The sequence below is a fragment of the Aptenodytes patagonicus genome, chromosome 7 (genome assembly GCF_965638725.1).
Source record: "Aptenodytes patagonicus chromosome 7, bAptPat1.pri.cur, whole genome shotgun sequence".
NCBI classification, from domain to species: Eukaryota; Metazoa; Chordata; class Aves; order Sphenisciformes; family Spheniscidae; genus Aptenodytes; species Aptenodytes patagonicus.
In genome coordinates this window covers 16,574,393-16,595,988 of record NC_134955.1, presented here as the reverse complement: position 1 = coordinate 16,595,988, position 21,596 = coordinate 16,574,393, and the positions used below count along the sequence as shown (strand labels likewise).

The 21,596-nt window shown below is 42.8% G+C and overlaps 1 protein-coding gene across 5 annotated transcripts in view; it reads left to right on the top strand.

Annotated features, from left to right (window-relative positions):
- The window catches only part of SERGEF (secretion regulating guanine nucleotide exchange factor), a 169,502-nt gene that overhangs the window by 136,423 nt on the left and 11,483 nt on the right, over positions 1–21,596 (top strand). Inside the window, exon 11 of one of the 5 annotated variants that reach the window (XM_076344113.1) lies at positions 19,342–19,385. The exons of 3 other annotated variants lie outside the window; for them this stretch is intronic. In XM_076344113.1, coding sequence (XP_076200228.1) covers positions 19,342–19,349 — 8 coding nt within the window. In that variant the 3' untranslated portion in view covers positions 19,350–19,385. Of the gene's footprint in view, positions 1–2,048; positions 2,911–19,341; positions 19,386–21,596 lie in introns of those variants that run through there. One more of the 5 variants, XM_076344110.1, reaches the window with a different exon arrangement.

Sequence of the window (21,596 nt, the reverse complement as noted above, 5' to 3'; positions counted from 1 at the left end):
GCAGTGGCAGGGAATACAAATGGACAGACCAATGTATCCCACTGTCCTTGAACGTTAGGGGAAGCAGCAGGCTTTTTCAGTGCTGCTGTGTCAGAGCCCTGGAGCTGCAGATTCAGATGCATTTCTGAGGCTGAATTACTGACTGGTTTTGTTTGTACTCTTTTCCTCCCCTGCTGCTAACTGCAAGACCAGTTAGGAAAAAAAGAATGGTATTTTAATTGAAGATACACAAATGAGCAGGGAAAACTTGGGATGAACCACAGGAAATGCTGTAAAAGCAAATTCACCTCTTTTGCTGGTGGTTTCTTGATAGCTAGAGACCGTTCCAGTTATTTTGAGAGGGCTTGGCTCCCACTGGGGCTCTGAAGTGAACAGGACATTTTTCCGAGGCCATCTGCTGAGCTTCTGGGTGCTGCTCATTTCTGGAGACCTCTGAAATGTAAAAATCTTCTTGTCTACTTGTTGTCAATGAAAATGCCATGTGCATACCAGATTGACCCCAATTTTTCTCTTGGTTTCCTTTTAATTTACTATATTAAATTGAATCTGTCTCTGTTTTCTGAATTGTCTCTGATCCCCTGCAGTGTGAAGAAAGCCTGCTCATCTCCTGCTGTTGCTCTTAGCTGATATTATGTTGTTAAACTTCCGCTTGCTCATTGTCAGTCCTGTGTGTCTGTCTCCACCCAGGGAGGTCTAATTGTGAAGCTGCTCTGGCTGCCCCTAATCCTTCAGTGCCTGTATTTTTCTGCCTACCCTTGGATTGTTTTATCTCCTTTGGGTTTGGGCATCTCCGATTATGTTTCTTTGTGCGCTCTGTGTAGCCGTTCCAAGATCAAGGCTCAGATTTACCTTAGAAAGGAAGTTAGGAGAATGGCAGCGATGCCTGGAGGGCAGGCCAGTGCACAAAGTGGTGAAGGATCTCACGGTAAAGGGCAGCTCTCTGGAGAAACATGACGCTGCTCCTGTGGTGGTCTCCGCTTGGTCTGAGCCCCCTGGCAACCCAGTCCTTGTGTTAGCGTGAAGTGCTGTAGCTTTCTTGCTGTATTAACGTGAAAGTGGATTCTGAATTACTAGTGATCAGCTTTTGCTATTGTTATTCAGTTACATTCTACTGATGGGTATTGGGAACACAGGGCAGGACAGTGTCTGGTATTCCTGCCAGGGGTCCTTCTGATACTACCAAAAGAGAAATAGTATTAGTACTGTTCTGGTATGGCCTTTAGGTCACAATAAATAGGGACTGCATGAGCTGTCTATCGTGATTGGCTTAGGAGCTGAGAGCTCAGTGATCAAAATGAAAAACTTTGCAGAACAATCTTGGAGGCTTTTCCAGGATTCTCTGCTTATGTCTCCATGCCGACACTTCTGCAAGTGGCTGGGCTACTTTTTTTGGGAAATGAGGTTCTCATTACTGAAACAGTTACATTCAGTGATGCCTCCAATGAGCAGAGTCCGCTACATGGCTCTTTTTACAAGGCTGGAAAGGGAGAAGGGAAGGGAAAGACTTCACAGTTCAGCTGTCAAGTAGTAGTTGCTAGAAAAGGAACTGCATGCCTAGGAAAATTTTCACTCTACATTTATGAGCAGATTTAAGTGCTCCAGAACTAACCTTAGGAAAAAGGCATATGTATACATAGCGTAAAAATAATTGGTGTATTTCTGCAAAAACAGAAATCTGCTTATCTGATGAAGGGAATTACGGACTGGAAATGCTACATCATCATCTCTGCTGGCAAGATCAACCCAAGCATGAGGCTGGAGGTTGTCAGGCCCTCTTGTTCCTGGGAAACAAATTGACATGATAAGATTTCCAAGTAGAAGTGTAAAATGTCACAAATAATGCAGATATGAAGAATTTCTAGTTTCTTTTAAGGTAAATAAGATGCTATACCAAGGAATAATGGTTTGATAAATCTATATTTTGATTTAAACCTATATATATATTTTGTATATGTGTGTATGTATGAAGGAGTGAGCAGGTTATCCCTTTTGGGTTTGTTCCTTTTCCCAGTTGAGGTGACAGAAATTTTTGTTACTGTGTTTCGCAGGTGCCAGTCCCAAGTCCTTCACTGGGACTACATATGTTGTGATCATGTGCGGGCAGGTTGGTTGTCAACTTTTCTTCCTCTTAGGATCAGAGCTTGAGCAATATGGTCATGAAGGGCCCACTGTGTTGTTTAAGCCCTTAGTGATGGACAGGGTACCAAGGGCAGAGCTTCCTCACATACATGTACATAGGCCAGTTAAGCTGGAGAAAGCAAACTGCATCCTACCATACAGCAAAGTTTTGGATCGTTCCTCCATGACAGCTCAGGAGACAATCCTTTTGGCCATTCAGAATGGTTCCCAAGTCTCGTTTAACTCACTTAACAATTAGTTGCTGTACTGAATAAAGGGCAAATGTCTGATTTTGACAAGGACTGTAGCCTTTGTTTCTACGTTTTTTTCTTTCTCTCAACATTAACTCATTCTTGCAAACACATGCAATAAGAGACATTTGTGGACTTGCAAGTTTGTAAAATTGCAATTGTTTAGCAAATTTATACAATGTGAGCTGCAGCAGTTTCATCATCAGTGGGAAGCCTGTAATTGGGAAAAGGAAGAGAAGGAAAAGACCTTGAAGGACTATCTTTTAGTGGCTCTTCACTGGTATATTTTGGGGCCATAACCGGACGGCTCAGCAGCTAGCGGTCTTGGCCCCTCACTCTGTGGTCTCTGTGTCAGCAGGGTGTTTAATATGACAGTGCTTTTTGTGATACGAGCTGCTGACTTCTGGGATTACCAAACAGATGGTGACTACATGAGAACACATGTAAGTAGCTGACACTGTAGATCTTGTTTTCCCCAGTTGTTGCGCTGTTCAGGATGCAGTGTTTTAAGACCTGAATCAGCATAAACGTTTCCTTCCGAAAGAAAGAAAGAAAAAAATAAGATAACTACCCCCAAACCAAACACAAACACATTGAGGCCTCATAGTTCTGATGCCCTGAGCTATGGGGAGCTTGTCAAATCTCCTTGTTTGCCAGGTCTGCCAAATTTTAGAGAAGGCAAAAATAACACTGCAGAGTAAATTTCCTGGGTGGAGTTAGGTGGTATGGCGCTATTGCAAAATTCAAGCAGTAAATAAATGTGAATCTGTGTAAAAAGAGTACTTTGAAAATGAAAATGAGGGCAAAGGGGCCCAATGTGTATAAATAAAGCAATTTGCCGTTTCTTACATTTTCCACCAAGGACAAAGGAAATGACAGTATAGTGTCTCCTCATGATTGTTTGAAGGCTGCACTGTACTGTTGGATACTTCTTTGGCAATCTTTTCTTACTCAAGTGACTGAAATCTGTCAAATTCCAATAGACAGAAACAGAATCTGATTTCAAAGTGTGTTGTTGACCTTCTTCTGAGATGCATCTCAGAATAGATCAACCTTCTGACGTTTGTTCTTGTATCAGCATATCTGTAGCTTGTGGAAATTTAAATATTAAAGCATAATGTCTGAATTATAGCAACCCTTCAGTGTCCAATGAGAAAGCCAACCTGCCTGGTTCATGTGGTACATTTTACTCTATCTGCAGAAATTAGTTTTGTATGTGCTTTTTAAATTAAAAAAAGAAAAAGCTGAAAACCCAACACTCTGAAAATGTTACAATTTGGGAGCTGGCTAGCACATAGGAGTTTTTGCAGAGTCACACTGAGTTTCTCAGCAAAGAAAGAGGATTGCTCTCTGCAGAGAAGTGCTAGCGGAGGAAAAGCAAGATCTATGAGTTTGGAAAAATGGGAAATTTGGTTGAGACGAGCAAATATTAAGCTGCCTCAGATTATCCAGTTGCACCCAGCAGTTTCTCTGCATACAGTGCCTGGTGCAAAGTGTATCACAGCAGTGCAGTAATTTCAAGGCATAGGAGTAGTGTAGTGGTAAGCACCAAAGCAGAGGGCTGGAGCAGCTGATCTCCAGAGGTCCAGCCTAAATTATTCCATGTCCTGAGGCTGTTCCTGTCTGAGATCCTTGAAAGTTCTGGACAAAAAGTTGGGTTTAAAATACAGATATGGAAAAAAGGAGAACGATGAAGCCACATGCTGGCTTTTAGGCATTAAAAGGCATATGAATTAGCTAAAGTATCATGACTAAAAGGAAGCCTTCCTGACAAAGGGAGGCTGGGGGCACTGTGCTCTAAATGTCACTGTGTCATTCTCTGTTTTCCGTAAGCTGTTTGTCTCCAAAATTTTCTGTTGAAAGCCAGAGCTAGCGCTATTGCATCTGAAGCATTTATTTTGTGATTCATAACTGTGACTGCCACTCAGGAGAGAGATGCCTGCATGGAAGGACACTTGAAAATAGTTTGGTAGCCAGCGCAGATGCCCAGGGAACAGGCAAGCCCTTAAAAACTAACAGGAATGCTATTAACCCTCTGAGCCAAGGGGAGCTGTGTTGCTGAGATCCTGTTTTTTATTGCTGAAGGGGTAAATTAACATACTTATTTAGCAAAATACTCAGAGATTTGGTTGAATTTTACCCTGCAGATAAAACTGGATAATGATTGTTTCAGGTGTTTTTGCATGGTTGGAGAAGGAACAATGTGTGTACTGTGTGTGAGCCTTTCCAGACAGCATGTGACTCTGTCCCGACCTGCTGTCCCTAGTAAGATGTCTCCTAAGAGAAGGTGGTTAAATAATGCCGGTATTGTATGACAGGAGTTTTGTAATGTGAGTGAATATCACCTGTTTAGCTGTAAGCAAATGAATCCTTTTAAATATCACAGTGGATACCTTAGGGGAAGAAACACGTGCATTGAAAATGAAAGTAACTGGAAAATATTGTAGCCTTTAAAAAAAAAAAGCAAGATTTTTTTTGAAGTTTTTTGTAATTTTTGTCTTCTCTTGAAAAAATGATGACTTTTCAGTGATATATCAAAAATATGTCTATATTCAAAAATAGAACTATTTAGGCTGGAAAATCAAAACAATTTTAGTTCCTTTAAGTTTCTGGGTAAATATATTCTATCAAGAACTGAATGTTTACTCTGAAGAGTTTTGTTGGAATACATTTTTATAAGCCCCAGTTAAATAAGATTTATAAAGGTAAATTTTCCTAACTCACCATCTGATATTGTATGTTTTGTTATAAAAACAAAATAGAATTTCAAAATGGATTTCTGAAATGTGCTAAGCATTCCCAAGGTGGGCAAAGTGCAATTACTTATCTTTTTGGAAATGCTGGTCCTAAAAGGTTTTGGATTTTTTCAAATACTCTAGTGCTCTCATGAAAAATGGAAATATCTCCAACTTCAGCTGCAAGCTGAAGCTATGTGTACAGCTACTGTGTAATGCCTACACAGTGGGATCCTGGTTTGGAGGAGGGTTGTGCCTGCAATTATTATGTCTTCATATTGATTACGAAGCTAGGAAAAGGAAATGGGAGTGTTGTTCCTCTTTGAGGAAATCAGTGTATTTCAAGTTTAATTTAAAAATAACAAAAACCTTAAAAATCTTGTACAGTTGAACTGGAGATTAGTGTCACGGTTTTTCTAGAAAACTTCAAGCCCAAATATACCAGCAGATACAGAGACTGCCATATTCTTGAAAGCGCTGTCATATTCTGGGAGCAGAGTGTGGAAAATCATCCCTACTCTAAATCTCTGAAGCTGAAACCAAATAAGTGTGTCCTCTTTAAAGACACACTTAAAAAAAAAATCTGTTATGCACCTCTTTTGTTCACAGTATGGATTTCTTGTCTTTTCAGCTTTGCTTTACTGTTTTGTGATCCAGAATACAAAGCTTGTTAACTGTTTATTAGCATACTCTGATATTCTTAACAATGTACTTGTTATTTCTAAAGATTAAGTTAATATTTTAGTAAATAGTGTTAACAAAGTCTTGCTTATTGATTTCCCAATGTAATAACAAATAGGTGTACTGACATAGTTAACTGTAGAGGTAATTAACGGCTGCATGTTTGGAGCCAGATTCTCTGCTATTATAATGGTGAAACAAGTGGAGTTTTGCCAGCAAATAACTTGGCCTGTTTTCTGTTTGGCTGTGTCTGTAAATGCATTTTTACTTCATAAGTCCCAGTGTTTTGGAAGATCTGTCTGCAGGTAAGTCATGGTAAGATGGAAACTATCATTTCTAGGAAATAGCAGATATTTAGGGGAGTTGGTGAGTGATAACTCCAGTACTGGGGTAATTGTCACATTCTCAATGGGCATATCGCTGGTTGATGGCCTTAAGCTGGTAATAACTGAATAATTGATTTGTTTTCTTGTTTTTTGGTGGTTTTGGGGTTTGGTGGTTTTTTTTTTTTTTTTAAGGTATAGTGCATCAATTAATAAATTAAAAAGCACATTCCTACATGCACAAGATTTAAATTGAGAAGCTGGTTTCCATTGCTGGGTGGAATAATCATTTTAAGTAGCTGAACTAGATAAGCGCATGTTGACATTTTTGTTTGTGCATAAATTCATTCTTAATGTTGTAGGGCATAGTTGGATGCAGGGAACATTAAAAGAGCTTGACAATGTCTGAACCAAGATTCTGGTGTCAAACAGGAAGTGAAATTCACTTTATTCTAATTATTGATTAAAATTTTATTAGCACACTGTGAAGATATTGGTGGGGTAGCTCTTCAGGATGAGCAACCTAAACATGTGCCTTCCTGTTTCCATAGCAACACATTTTCATCCTTTCCAGGCAGCCTAGATTGCATTGTGTACTGCAAGAGTATTAGATTCAGAAGAGCTATATTAACAGCTCAGTAGTTTTCCCTAAACCTTGCTACTAAATGTTTTTGTTTTGGATGATCATTAGAATAAAAAAGTGGTTGGGATTATTGTGCATTTTTAGAGAAGTAAATCGTGGCAGCAGAGCTGAAAATGAGAAATAACTGGCAACTTCACTGGGGTGAAGTGTTGTGGTCCAATTCATTGACCATGCAAATGCATTTTGTCAATAAGGTCAAGATTTTAGCAGGAATAGTTCTCAGTCTGGTGGTTATTGTTAAAATCTTTGGAAGTGTTTTTGATTCATAGTTTGAGCTGTTGGAGAGAACTGAAGTAATGTAGTAAAGGTTAAGGCTATAAATGGTGGCTGTTAGCAAGGATCAGTTTTCCAGCACTGTGGGTCATGGCCTTGGAAGCACATTTAGAGGTGGCATTTTCAAGCCCAACGTAAGCAATTTGGTAGCTTTCCAGGATACTTGAGGCCATTTCAGACTGCGGCATATTCATATTTTGCTGTGAGCTTGAAACTGCTTTATTGGATTTGGAATGTCAAACTTGTCTATCAAGTCATAGATTTCTAAGACTGGGACAGAGCGTCGTGGTATCATTTTCACACAGTTCTCAGCGGCTGTGAGCACAGGAAGCTCCTTTTAAAAGTGTATTCTTTGGATAGAGAAATATCTTTTAGAAAGATGCATCTTTTGTCTTGTCTGTACGAGATGAATAATTCAGTATATCCCCATGCAAATGTTTATTACTCTCTATGAAAAAATGTGTGCACCTTATTTCTTCTCTCCATTTGTGTAGTGTCAGTTTCCCAGTGATGAATCTTTGTCAAATACAGCAATGTGCTACAGTGTTTTCTGAGCTGATTGCATGCATATCTTCTGTTTTGGCATTGTGGAGTCTTAAATTACTGTTTAAACTGTGAATTTTAAAATGCTATTTTAATGTTACCACTATACAGTAAAAGAAGCAAATTACCATGGGGGAAGTATTTAAGCAATGCATAAAGATGCAGATCACCACAATATTTTCCTTTGGCCTTCGGGATGTTTTAATTCTCTGTTTCTCCATTTGTATAAATTTTTCCGTGGGGTTATGTGAGGCATGTCAATAAAAATTGAGAGCTTTCACAGTAGTTGTTGCTATAGTTACATGATGCAGCTCTTAGCCTCCTGCACAAAAGTAAACCCCCTGCAATTCCATAAAATCCTTTATTGGCAGAGAAAGATTGAAAGAGACAGTACTGGTGTGCAGTTACAGAGCAAATTCTAGGTTGCTCTGATATCCTTGCAGCTAATGCTGTCTTCGTGCAGGGGTCTGCAGAAATGCTTTATGGATGAGGACAGCATGGAAAGGGGACAAAAGACATCTTTTGGGGGGAGAAAAGGTGCTGGATGCAGAAAATGGAAGATAAGAAATAAGTACCAAAATGAACTGAAAAGAATCTCAGTTCATAGCATATCTCAGCTCCAGGAAAAGAGGGACTAAGTTGCCTTTTAAAGCTCTCTGGGTCGTACCCCTCCATACAGACAGAAATGTCACGCTTGCAGAATGCTGCTGTTCTCCTCACTCCGGAATTCAGTGCTTAACTTAATCCTGAGGGTCTGTACAGCACAAATGTTGAAATCAACACTGACTCTTAGGGACAGCTTTTTGTCTCAGCAGACGTCATATGCATTCAGGAACCCTTAAAATGGCTTTTAACATGGCTTCTCTGTACTGAACTTACTTAACTGAATTCTACTTTCACTTCTTTTCTCTTTCCTATATGGCCATTAATTTAAGGATTTGGTATGAGTTACTGCTATAAACCTTAGACTTTTAAAATGTTCCCTGGGATAGACAAATGTCCCTGGTCCGTAGATAGGGAAACAAAAGCACTGAGGAGCATTTTCCTATGGAATCGCTCTGTAAAGCAGGCCTATAAAAAGTCGTCTTTACCTCTATGATTCCCTTCCTTGAGTTCTTTTTATGACTGAATAAAGTAGGGTGGGTTTATTTCATATCAGTCACCATGTGAGAAAGGACAGGTGTCATGGTTTAACTTCAGTCGGCAACTAAGCACCACGCAGCCGCTCGCTCACTCCCCCCCACCCGGTGGGATGGGGGAGAGAATTGGAAGAGCACAAGTTAGAAAAACTTGTGGGTTGAGATAAAAAAGTTTAATAATTGAAATAAAATGATAATAATAATACACAAAGCAAGTGATGCACAGTACAATTGCTCACCACCTGCCGACCGATGCCCAGCCAGTCCCCGAGCAGCGGCCCCCCCGGCCAGCTTTCCCCAGTTTATGTACTGAGCATGACGTCACATGGTATGGAATGTCCCTTTGGCCAGTTTGGCTGTGCCCCCTCCCAGCTTCTTGTGCACCTCCAGCCTTCTCAGTCGGTAGAACATGGGAAGCTGAAAAGTCCTTGGCTAGTGTAAGCACTACCTAGCAACAACTAAAACATCGGTGTGTTATCAACTTTGTTCTCATCCTAAATCCAAAACATTGTACCAGCTACTAGAAAAGAAATTAACTCTATCCCTGCCGAAACCAGGACAATATCCACCCCTTATTCTATACCATCTGCGTCATGCTCAAGTCTCATATTTTCCAGTACATTTTCATTAATCACCACCCCTTTTTATATATATATATATACACACACACACACACACACAGATATCATTCCCTTCGTCTGTGGGCCATCCCTCTAAAATGTTCGGTGAGTTCATTTAGTCCATGACTTCGGGCTCCATCTGTCATAATAATCTTTCAGGGCAGGAAAAATGGAGATGGTATGTGGTGTTGTATTGTTTCATGTTGAAGTCAGTTCTGGTACCATCATCACTGTGCTTTGCTTGGTTTCACTGAAGTTATTCTTCATTAGTCTGGGTGATTCTTATTGTAATAACATTAGTATGGCATATAATATTATTAGTATTATTAGTATATCTGTGTATTATTAGTATAACTATTATAACTATAATTAGTACTTAACATCACATAATTCAGATCATTGGCTATTCTCACCCAAAATCAAATCCCCTTGAGGTACACATCGGACTTCCCCATCCTTCCGCATTATCCACCAAGTGCACCCAGGTCCTTGAGCAAAAGCAATCCCACGGATGGGTTTGCCTCTGCCTGAGGCAGGAATAACCCAGACTGTCTTCCCCAGCATATTTTTTATGTGCACTACAGGAACTTTATTCCCATCTACAGTACGTAAAAGTTCTGACTGGGCAGGGCCTGCTCGATTGGCAGATCCCCGAGTGTTGACTAACCAGGTGGCCTTTGCTAAATGCGTATCCCAATGTTTGAACGTCCCGCCACCCATTGCTCTCAGTGTAGTCTTTAACAGTCCATTGTATCGTTCAATTTTCCCAGAGGCTGGTGCATGACAGGGGATGTGATACACCCACTCAATGCCGTGCTCTTTGGCCCAGGTGTCTATGAGGTTGTTTCGGAAATGAGTCCCATTGTCTGACTCAATTCTTTCTGGGGTGCCATGTCGCCATAGGACTTGCTTTTCAAGGCCCAGGATAGTGTTCCGGGCGGTGGCATGGGGCACGGGATATGTTTCCAGCTATCCAGTGGTTGCCTCCACCATTGTAAGCACGTGGCGCTTGCCTTGGCGGGTTTGTGGGAGTGTGATATAATCGATCTGCCAGGCCTCCCCATATTTATATTTCAACCATCGTCCTCCATACCAAAAAGGCTTTAACCGCTTGGCTTGCTTGATTGCAGCGCATGTTTCGCATTCATGGATAACCTGGGCTATAGTGTCCATGGTCAAGTCCACCCCTCGATCACGAGCCCATCTATATGTTGCATCTCTTCCTTGGTGACCTGAGGTGTCATGGGCCCACCGAGCTAGAAATAATTCACCCTTATGTTGCCAGTCCAGATCTACCTGAGCCACTTCAATCTTAGCAGCCTGATCCACCTGCTGGTTATTTTGATGTTCTTCAGTGGCCCGACTCTTGGGTACGTGAGCATCTACGTGACGGACTTTTACAACCAGGTTCTCCACCCGGGCAGCAATATCTTGCCACAATGCGGCAGCCCAGATGGGTTTGCCTCTGCGCTGCCAGTTGCTCTGCTTCCATTGCTGCAACCACCCCCACAGGGCATTTGCCACCATCCATGAGTCAGTATAGAGATAGAGCACTGGCCACTTTTCTCGGTCAGCAATGTCTAAAGCCAGCTGGATGGCCTTTACTTCTGCAAATTGGCTCGATTCACCTTCTCCTTCAGCAGTTTCTACAACTTGTCGCATAGGACTCCATACAGCAGCTTTCCACCTCCGATGTTTTCCCACAAGATGGCAGGACCCATCAGTGAACAGGGCATATTGCTTCTCATTTTCTGGTAGTTCATTATACATTGGGGCCTCTTCAGCACGCGTTACCTCCTCCTCTGGCAATATTCCAAAATCTTTGCCCTCTGGCCAATCCATGATCACTTCCAGGATTCCTGGGCGACTGGGGTTTCCTATTCGAGCCCGTTGTGTGATCAGTGCGACCCACTAACTCCATGTAGCATCAGTTGCATGATGTGTACAGGGGACCCTCCCTCTGAACATCCAGCCTAGCACCGGCAGTCGGGGTGCCAGGAGGAGCTGTGCTTCAGTGCCGATCACTTCTGAAGCAGCTCGAACCCCTTCATATGCTGCTAATATCTCTTTTTCAGTTGGAGTATAGCGGGCCTCGGATCCTCTGTATCCCCGACTCCAAAACCCTAGGGGTCGACCTCGAGTCTCCCCTGGTGCTTTCTGCCAGAGGCTCCAGGTAGGGCCATTCTCCCCGGCTGCGGTATAGAGCACATTTTTTACCTCTTGCCCTGCCCGGACTGGCCCCAGGGCTACTGCATGAACTATCTCCCGTTTAATTTGTTCAAAGGCTTGTTGTTGCTCAGGGCCCCATTTGAAATCGTTCTTCTTTCGGGTCACTTGATAGAGAGGGTTTACAATCAGACTGTAATTTGGAATGTGCATTCTCCAAAAACCCACCACGCCTAAGAAAGCTTGCGTTTCCTTTTTGCTAGTTGGTGGAGGCATGGCTGTTATTTTGTTGATCACATCCATTGGGATCTGACGACGTCCATCTTGCCATTTTATTCCTAAAAATTGGATCTCCTGTGCAGGTCCCTTGACCTTACTTTGTTTTATGGCAAAACCGGCCTTCAGCAGGATTTGGACTATTTCCTTCCCTTTTTCAAAAACTTCTCCTGCTGTGTTGCCCCACACAATGATATCATCAATGTATTGCAGGTGTTCTGGAGCTCCACCCTGTTCTAGTGCAGTCTGGATTAGTCCATGGCAAATGGTAGGGCTGTGTTTCCACCCCTGGGGCAGTCGGTTCCAGGTGTACTGAACGCCCCTCCAAGTGAAAGCAAACTGTGGCCTGCACTCTGCTGCCAAAGGGATTGAGAAAAACGCATTAGCAATATCAACTGTGGCATACCACTTGGCTGCCTTTGACTCCAGTTCGTATTGAAGTTCTAGCACGTCTGGCACAGCAGCACTCAGCGGTGGCGTGACTTCATTTAGGCCACGATAGTCTACTGTTAGTCTCCACTCTCCATTAGACTTCCGCACTGGCCATATGGGACTGTTAAAGGGTGAGCGGGTCTTGCTGATCACTCCTTGGCTCTCCAGTCGACGAATCAGCTCATGAATGGGAATCAGGGAGTCTCGGTTGGTGCGATATTGCCGCCGGTGCACTGTGGTGGTAGCAATTGGCACTTGTTGGTCTTCGACCTTCAGCAACCCCACAACAGAGGGGTCCTCCGAAAGACCAGGCAAGGTGGACAGCTGTTTAATTTCCTCCATCTCCAAGGCAGCTATACCAAAAGCCCACCGGTACCCTTTTGGGTCCTTGAAATACCCTCTCCTGAGGTAGTCTATGCCAAGGATGCACGGAGCCTCTGGGCCAGTCACAATGGGGTGTTTTTGCCACTCATTCCCAGTTAAACTCACTTCGGCTTCCAATACCATTAGCTGTTGGGATCCCCCCGTCACCCCAGAAATACAGATGGGTTCTGCCCCTATATAGCTTGATGGCATTAGGGTACACTGTGCACCGGTGTCTACCAGAGCCTTATGCTCCTGTGGGTCTGACGTGCCAGGGCACCGAATCCACACAGTCCAGTAAACCCGGTTGTCCCTTTCCTCCCCCTGGCTGGAGGCAGGGCCCCTCTAATCCTCATCACAGTACTCATTTCTCATTTCTTGTACGTACGAGTCAGAAGTTTCTTCATTAAGATCAAGAGTAAGATCAGCCCTTCTACTCTCTCTGGGGAACTGCCCGCTGGAAACTGGAGCAGCAATTTTCCTGGAAGAACCTCTTTCTGTGATTGTTTTCCCTTGCAATTCGCGTAGCCGTGCCCCTAGGGCTGCGGTAGGTTTCCCATCCCACTTCCTCATGTTCTCTCCGTGGTCACGCAGATAAAACCATAGGGTGCCCCGTGGTGTGTACCCTTTATATTCTCTCTCTTGAGCAAAAGAACGCTTACTTCTAATAGCCGAGATACTGGTCCGTACAGGTGAGGAGTAGGACCTATCCTCTCTGAGTTGCTGGATCTCCCGGGACAGTTTTTCGGACAGTTTCTCCACAGCCGACACGAGGGAGGAAGAAAGACTTTCCTCGTATTGCCGGAGTTGACTAGCCAATTCATCCACTGTTTGTTCCTCTCCATCTTTCCAGGTTATCACTGCCAATGAATTGGCGTATGACGATGGTGAGCTCCTTATAAACTTCCGCCACATGGGTCGTGTGCACTTGACTTCGTCTGGATCTTTGGATAGTTGTTCATCGTTCAGGTCATCATAAATCACCTCCAGCACAGCTAATTCTCTCAGAAACTGGATACCCTTCTCCATGGTGGCCCATTTGCTCGGGCGACATATGACATCTTCCTTAAAGGGATACCTTTCCTTCACGCTTGACAAGAGTCGCCTCCAAAGGCTGAGGATACGTGTCCCTTTTCCAATTGCTTTATCAATGCCCCCTTCCCTAGAAAGGGATCCCAGCTGCTTGGCTTCCCTACCCTCTAATTCCAGGCTACTGGCCCCATTATCCCAGCATCGGAGCAGCCAGGTGACAATATGCTCACCTGGACGACGGCTGAAATCTTTTCGTATATCTCGCAGCTCACTCAGGGATAGAGATCGGGTGGTCACTGCCTTGTTTATGAGTTCTTCCTCTTCCTCCTCCCCGATCAGCGGCCGGCTCTCCTCCTCCCGTTCTCGTGATGGCCCTTCTCCAGGGTAGTCGTACAGTTCTTCCTCCGGTTCCCTTTTAGGAGAAGCTTCTTCCTCCCTTACTAAACGAGCCGACTTCCGCTTCCAAAATTTCTTCTTGTGTACAGGGGCGACTGATACCGGCACAGGCTGGTTCTTTGGTTCAGCCACAGGGCCTGTTGCCGGGGTTGGAGTGGTCGCAGTGCATGTCGCCGGGGTTGGAGTGACCGCTGTGCAAGTGCATGTCACTGGAGTCTGAGTGGCCGCAGGGCCTGTTGCCGGGGTTGGAGTGGCCACAGTGCAAGTGCATGTCACCGGAGTCTGAGTGGCCGCAGGGCCTGTTGCCGGGGTTGGAGTGGCCACAGTGCATATTACCGGGGTTGGAGTGGCCACAGGGCCTGTCGTCGGGATTGGAGTGGCCGCAGTGCATGTCACCGGAGTCTGAGTGGCCACAGGGCCTGTTGCCGGGGTCTGAGTGGCCTCAGTGCATGTCGCTGGGGTTGGAGTGGCCGTAGTGTGTGTTGTCCGGGTTTGAGTGGCCGCAGTGCATGTCGCTGGGGTTGGAGTGGCCGTAGTGCGTGTTGCCCGGGTTTGAGTGGCCGCAGGGCCTGTTGCCGGCGTCTGAGTGGCTGCAGGGCCTGTTGTCGGGGTCGGAGTGGCTGCACGGCCTGTCGCTGGGGTCGGAGTGGCCGCAGGGCGCGTTGCCCGGGTCTGAGTGGCTGCAGGGCCTGTTGTTTTACTGTCAGAGCCAGAGACCTTCTCTTCCCTTTGAGGGCACTGAATGGTGTTGAACAGGGCTCGGTAGGCATGGGCCAGGCCCCAGCACGTTGCAATGATCTGCATCTCTGTGGAGTTGCCAGGGTGACAGCATACTTTTTCCAAATATTCTACTAACTTTTCAGGATTCTGCACTTGCTCAGGGGTGAAGTTCCAAAACACTGGGGGTGCCCATTGGCCTAGGTACTTGCCCATCTTGTCTCACACACCCTGCCACTCATAATTATTCAGCCTTGGGGCAGATCTCTGGATGATATTCTTAAATTGCTTACCAACTTTAGACAAAACCGAAACAGTATTCCCAAGAAGTATTAATAGAAGTATCTTAACTGCCCAAGGATGTTCAAAATACTGAAAAATTACTGTAATGAAGGAGGAAACATTATAGAAGAAGGTAGTGACCCTGCCATTCTGTATTTCCTCCGTAAAAAAACTCTCAGAAAAGTTACTGCAATTGCTAGTTGTCTCCACGAAATGGTCTCTGTGGTACAGTAATGGCTTCATTGCGAAGTTTACATACCACACTAACGTCAAGGTCAATGTTCTAAAAACAAACTTCACAAGTGAGACATTACTATTCACTGCAGACCACAGCAAACTGCAAAACCCAACACCAATCTTTAACATGTACAGCAGGAAAAAGAGCGCGATGCAGATTATACAAATCAATATCGAGAACAGAGAAACCAACATTGTGACCCACAACTACTAACAGATATAAGTTCTTTAATATACTCTGGTTAACCTGTTATTATCTCAAACCCTTTGAGCCCCATGTTGGGCGCCAAAAAAGGACTGTCGTGGTTTAACTTCAGTCGGCAACTAAGCACCACGCAGCCGCTCGCTCACTCCCCCCCCACCCGGTGGGATGGGGGAGAGAATTGGAAGAGCACAAGTTAGAAAAACTCGTGGGTTGAGATAAAAACAGTTTAATAATTGAAATAAAATGGTAATAATAATAATATGATAATAATAATAATAATACACAAAGCAAGTGATGCACAGTACAATTGCTCATCACCTGCCGACCGATGCCCAGCCAGTCCCCGAGCAGCGGCCCCCCCCGGCCAGCTTTCCCCAGTTTATGTACTGAGCATGACGTCACATGGTATGGAATGTCCCTTTGGCCAGTTTGGCTGTGCCCCCTCCCAGCTTCTTGTGCACCTCCAGCCTTCTCAGTTGGTAGAACATGGGAAGCTGAAAAGTCCTTGGCTAGTGTAAGCACTACCTAGCAACAACTAAAACATCGGTGAATTATCAACTTTGTTCTCATCCTAAATCCAAAACACTGTACCAGCTACTAGAAAAGAAATTAACTCTATCCCTGCCGAAACCAGGACAACAGGTAAGTAAGTGCATGATGTCTCATCTTATGTTGAATATGAATGTTCATTTTTCAAGTATGTCCTAAATATACAGATGAGCCAAGATTCCAGGACCCAGTAACGCCTTCACTGCAGGGTTTTTATTCACTTTTTTCTTAAGTTCCAGACTTAGAGAGCAATGTGAATCTAATCCCATGGATGATTAAATAAAACAGAGATTTTTAGAGTTTTTTAATTATTTATTTTCATTACACAACATCTATGGGCTCAAGGTGAGGTCAGACCATGTTGTAGAGGAGGCGGTAAAAGATGTGCCCTGGCCTAAAGAGATAACAATATAAATAGCTAAAACAGTCAAGACAAGGTGGGAAAATGTAGGAACAGCAGAGTCGGTGAGTAGCCTTTGGCCAGTAATGCAGGCAGCACTCAGAAGTTTAGTCCCCCTCTGTCTGCTGCTTCTTGTGATGGTTTTTGCCATTTGTCAGGAGGGAAGGTCTGACCAGATCCCTTCAGACCTAGAGAAGAAGGATTATATTTTTGCTTTGTGCAGGGTAATTCTCCCTCTATAATGAGAAGGTTTAGTCATAGGGCTAAGAGGAGCAAAGCATTAGTAACGGAAACTGATAGCTGGAAATGAAGGAATTAGTCATGACTCAGGTTTTTGCTCTCAACTACAGTCAAACTGTTTTCCTCATGGCTTCTTCTCTCATTTCAAGGAGAAGCAATTGGTTCTCTTGCCATTCCCATCAAGGCTTGCCTTCACTGCTTAAATCCTGTTAAGACCTTTGCCGATTACCAGTTGGAGAAGCAGCTTTGAATCCATCCATGTAGTCAGCCTGAATGAGAACTGGTTACCTAATCATGTTGTCAGCTAAGTAATTGTTGCACCTCCTGGGACTTGGGTCTAGCCAGTGCACGCTGACATGAGGCTGAACTTGACTTACGTTGCCTTGTGGATGAAAAGTTGTGGTCACTATCATGTTAGTTAAATGAAATCTTCAAAAGTAGAATTATGCTTTGGAATGAATACAAAGTTGTCATTGTTTAATTGTCCTCTGGAGAGCCAACAAATTTCTCAGTAGCGAAAGCATCCAAAAAGCATCTCTTGCAGAGAGAGCAAGAAATATTTCTGCCTGTGAGAGCTTTGGGAGCTTTCTAAAACAAACAAAAAAACCCCACAACCTAATTAAAAGAAGAATGAAATAAAGTGGTGTGGGAACTGTAGACTAATTAATTGGAAGGATTTCCTAAGAAATTTCTGAAAAGGATAGCCTTTCACACTGGAAAGTAAACAGTTCCATCAGCAACCTTTCAGCAAGACACACTGGCTAGGAGAGAAGGTGTTGAAAATCAGAGCTGCTGGAATTAATGGAACCATATTTCAACACGGTGATTTAAAGACAGTTCTAAACAATAAAGAGCTACTACTTACATATAAAAAATAATTCCTGTTTCCTAAGAAATTACTGAAGTGTAATGTTTTTCCTCCATAGTAATAGGCATTCTCATGCAGAAATTGGGAACAAACTTAATCCATCAGGTAGCTGAATAAACTTATGAAGTCTCCTTTAAATTTAATCATACACAACTGCCTTTGAATCAAGATTTTGCTTCTTTTCCTTTCCTATAGTGTATATTTGAACCAACTAGATGCCAAAGATGCAGCAAAACTATAAAGACAGAGCATGGTGTTTACTGAAGTGGCACCTAATGCAGTGCTGATCATCATGCTATAGAAGGTTTTGTTAACTGGACAACATTTAGAGTTGTCTGTGTATACATGACATTTTGGAAGATTAGTTTCCATCTGTATTCTCAAAACTGTTTAAAGATTTTGGGGGCACTTGAAACCTCAGTGGGTTTCTGATTTTGCCTTTGAAGTATCTGATTTTTCAGAAAGCTCAATGTGTTCTGACAACAAGTTTGTAAAGCAGCTTGGGCTGGGCAGCTAGGGCAAGATTTGTCTGCTTTAACTTTATGTCCAAGCTAGTCAGGTATCAGTAGGCAGTGGAGAGGAAGAGATGGGTAAAAGGATGGTAGAAGGATTCTTTTGACTTCAGGTATTTGCCTTGGATGAGATGAACCCCACTCTCAAAGTGCCTGTTTTGTCACTTCAGTATGAAATGAGTTAGATGCCTAGGTGAAGGATGGATACATGCAAGTAGATGCACCATAGATGTTTTGGGCTTAGGCAAATTGAATCCCACTTCCAGAAACTGAGGTACTCCAAATCTATAGTTATCATCTGCAGAGGGATGTGTGCAGAAAAAGAAATCATGTTGTGCGTTGCTGCTAATGCAAGGTCTGAAAGCATGAAATCTGTTAAGCAAAGAGTTCTGCAAAAGATAGCCAGGCCTGAGGCGGGCATTACTGAATGTGTAGGGCGATAGAGTGAGATGCGAGCGGGTAACCAAGCAGTGGCAAATGGGCAATGCATCTTTCAGTTTCAGAGTTATGTCACTTCACTGTTGAAAACAGTTTTTACAATTTGGACTTAACTCTCTCTGGCAACGGCCAAGATGCTGGCTGCTTCACTCATCTACCTGTGTAGATACTAGAGACACGTCTCCTCTATTTGCCTATGCAAGACCCATAATTATATGTATGTTTTCTGTAGAATACATGTCTGCATGTGTGTATATGTACATACAAACATTTTACAAACACAGATGTTAAGTGTAGTATTACCAGTTGTGTTGTAATTCTGTTTACTCTCTTTTTGTGAACAGTAAATTGATGAAGACAATGGGTGGCTGCGGTCATCCTAAAATACCTTGACCTGTTTGGTTCTTGTATCCTTTGCAGTGTTTTTAAATAAAGATTATAGTCTTTATTTTTAACCTTTCTGTATCAAAAGTTATATGGAGAGCTTTAAGATGCTGATGATCACCAAAAAATAAAAGGCTCTAATTTAGGGAGAGATAGCATTTTTAAGTATTTGTATGATTTGGAAACGAGTCACTTCTGCAAAGTTGATTGGACACTTAAAATTCTTATTCTTGCTTTGTCTATTCCTGGGTAGATTTAAGAAGCCTCCAGAGTCAAGAGAATGGCATTTTGGTTCACCCATGAATAGAGGCACTTCTGTTAGTTAAGTGATCTTGAAGAGTAAAGATCTCTTGGCTGTACTGTACGAGAAATAGTTTCATTATTGGTATTCAGCAGTCTTTAAGTTATCACAAGACCTTTGAAGCAGAGTCAGAGAAAAACAGTTTTAAGTCATTTCAGGAGACATCTCAACGTTGTCTGACTTTGTCATCTTCATATTTGGTTGTTCTTTTTTCCAGCAGTTTAAAGAATAATTTCAGCTTCTCTCATGTTCATATTGCAGGTTAGTGAAAATTACTTCATATAGCATTCGTTTGTATGTTATTCATGTAGTCCTGTGGACATGCACGCGTGTTATGTATTGCTTTTCTTGCTGCAAACTGAAGCTTGCTGTTTCACCAGAAGTATAGGCTGATTTGGTTTTAGTCTTTTACACTATTTTCTCAGTAATATTATCCATAACTTAAAAGACTTTCATGCTGTTACTTTTTCTTTGGGAGTAATGATAAATATTTGCCATAGTGCCAAATGTGGCCTTAAATTCTAATTCTTTTCCATCTAGCTTTCTTTCTAGGTTGCTTTCTGTAGCTGCTCCTGCTCTGTGATTAGCCTAGTGCCAGCTATAAGATGGAAGAAACTGGCTTTCTGCAAGGACACATGAAAGAACAGTGAGGCCAATGCATGAAGGAGACCCCATATTTCCAGTGTTTCTGCTTCCTCCAAAGCAAGGAGAACAAAGCTCTTGAATTGTTAATTTGGTCAAATATTCTTTCAGAGATAGAGTTGGGTTTTTGTGGTGGTTGTTTGGGTTTTTTTGTTTGTTTTTGTTTTTATTCTGAAGAATACTTTGTTATCCCAGGTCTCTGGCAGATACAGTCCTTCCAAAATGGTGCCAGATATTCCTGTCTTGATTCCAGCTAGTTTCCTCTTCTCCCTGAGGTTATGCAGAGGATCAGATGGGATGGCGCCAAATGGCATCTCAGGGACCCAGCTTGCATTGTCCATTCTGGTCTTCTGACCTTCTGGAGCTGGCATGGTGCCTCTGAATCCCTATGCCCATCAGCTGTTCTTTCTGTCACTGTGCCAAAGACAGATTTTACTTTCCAACCTCAGATCCCTGCACCTGATGCATAAATGCTGTCTTCACTATGGCTATTTTGCCAGGGTCCAGAAAAACATACTAGAGCAGAAACTTTCAGAAAACATCTCTGCAGTATTAATTGCAGGCGGTTTTCATCTCGGGACACTCTTTCGTGCTTGCCTTCTTCCAAGGACTGACTTGATACATTCCCTCTACTTAAGGAGCTGCCCCCAACTGAGAATTTAGGTGCATCTTATACTGATGGAGGCAAAGTGGTGAGGTGTCCCCAAAACGTACCTTGAACCCTATGCAGCAGAGATGTTTGCCTTTTGTAACCAGAACAACTCAAATTGTGTCACTTGGCACCCAATGGCATCCCAAATTCTGCCTGCATTTCTTTCCCAGTCTTGCTCACTTCTAGGTAAGATTAGGCAAGAGTGGTATGAAGAGTAAGTGTACAGACATCTGACACACAGAGGAGGCTGAAGGTAAAAATGTGGATAAGCTGTGCTGCAGCAGTGTTATTCCCTGACTAAATGGCCTGAGTTTGTAAAAGGTGTGTTTGCACACCCATATGTACTCCATTCCACTTCAGGGCTAGGGTCTCTTTAGCCCTGTGTGTTGATTGAAATGCTCAGTTTTTGCCAGCTCAGTATTGAAACTCAACAACTTTTTTTTTTTTTTTTTTTACAACAAGAATTATGGATTTGTAATTAAATAGTATAGTGAATAAAAGTAGAGAATAGAGTGAAATTTGTCCATACAGATATAAAAAGGTAAAAGTTAGCAAGCTGTGCTTTACATCTTGCCCAGAATCTCTGTTCTGCACTAGAAAAGTATGTAAAAATCTGTTTTTATCTAAGCAAACTAGTCTTTGCTTTTAACAGATATTGATGGCAGAGCTCTTCCTTTGCTTAGTATCAACAAGCAATTCCTCCAGACTTTGCTCAACAGTCATGTATGATTTTGAACTGATGTTTGGAGAAATAGATCCAATCCTGCCTTCTGGGCACTTCTTTTTATGAAGCTGTCTGCTTTGATTCTCTTCCTGACCGTTTTTAATTCTTATGGTATGATGCTTATTTTGTAATTATACCTGACATAGCCTATTCTTCCACTACTTCTTTTATATCCAATATTGACCATTCACTTGTTTTTTTCCAGAACACTTACTAAAATATAAAATATTGCTCTAAAAGTACAGCTAAAAAAATAGAGGTGATATCCCTAAGGTCCTGGTCTTCCTGGCTATTGGTTACCTGGGAAGGGAAAGAAAATTTGTGTCTCCCCTCTGGTAAACATTATTTGGCTCATTACTTTGCATAAGTTTCTTGACTGGGTGATATGGGTAAAGTTTCCGATATTTTCCTAACCCTTAAGAAAAGGGAAGAGCTAGAACTCTTGGGTTCTGCT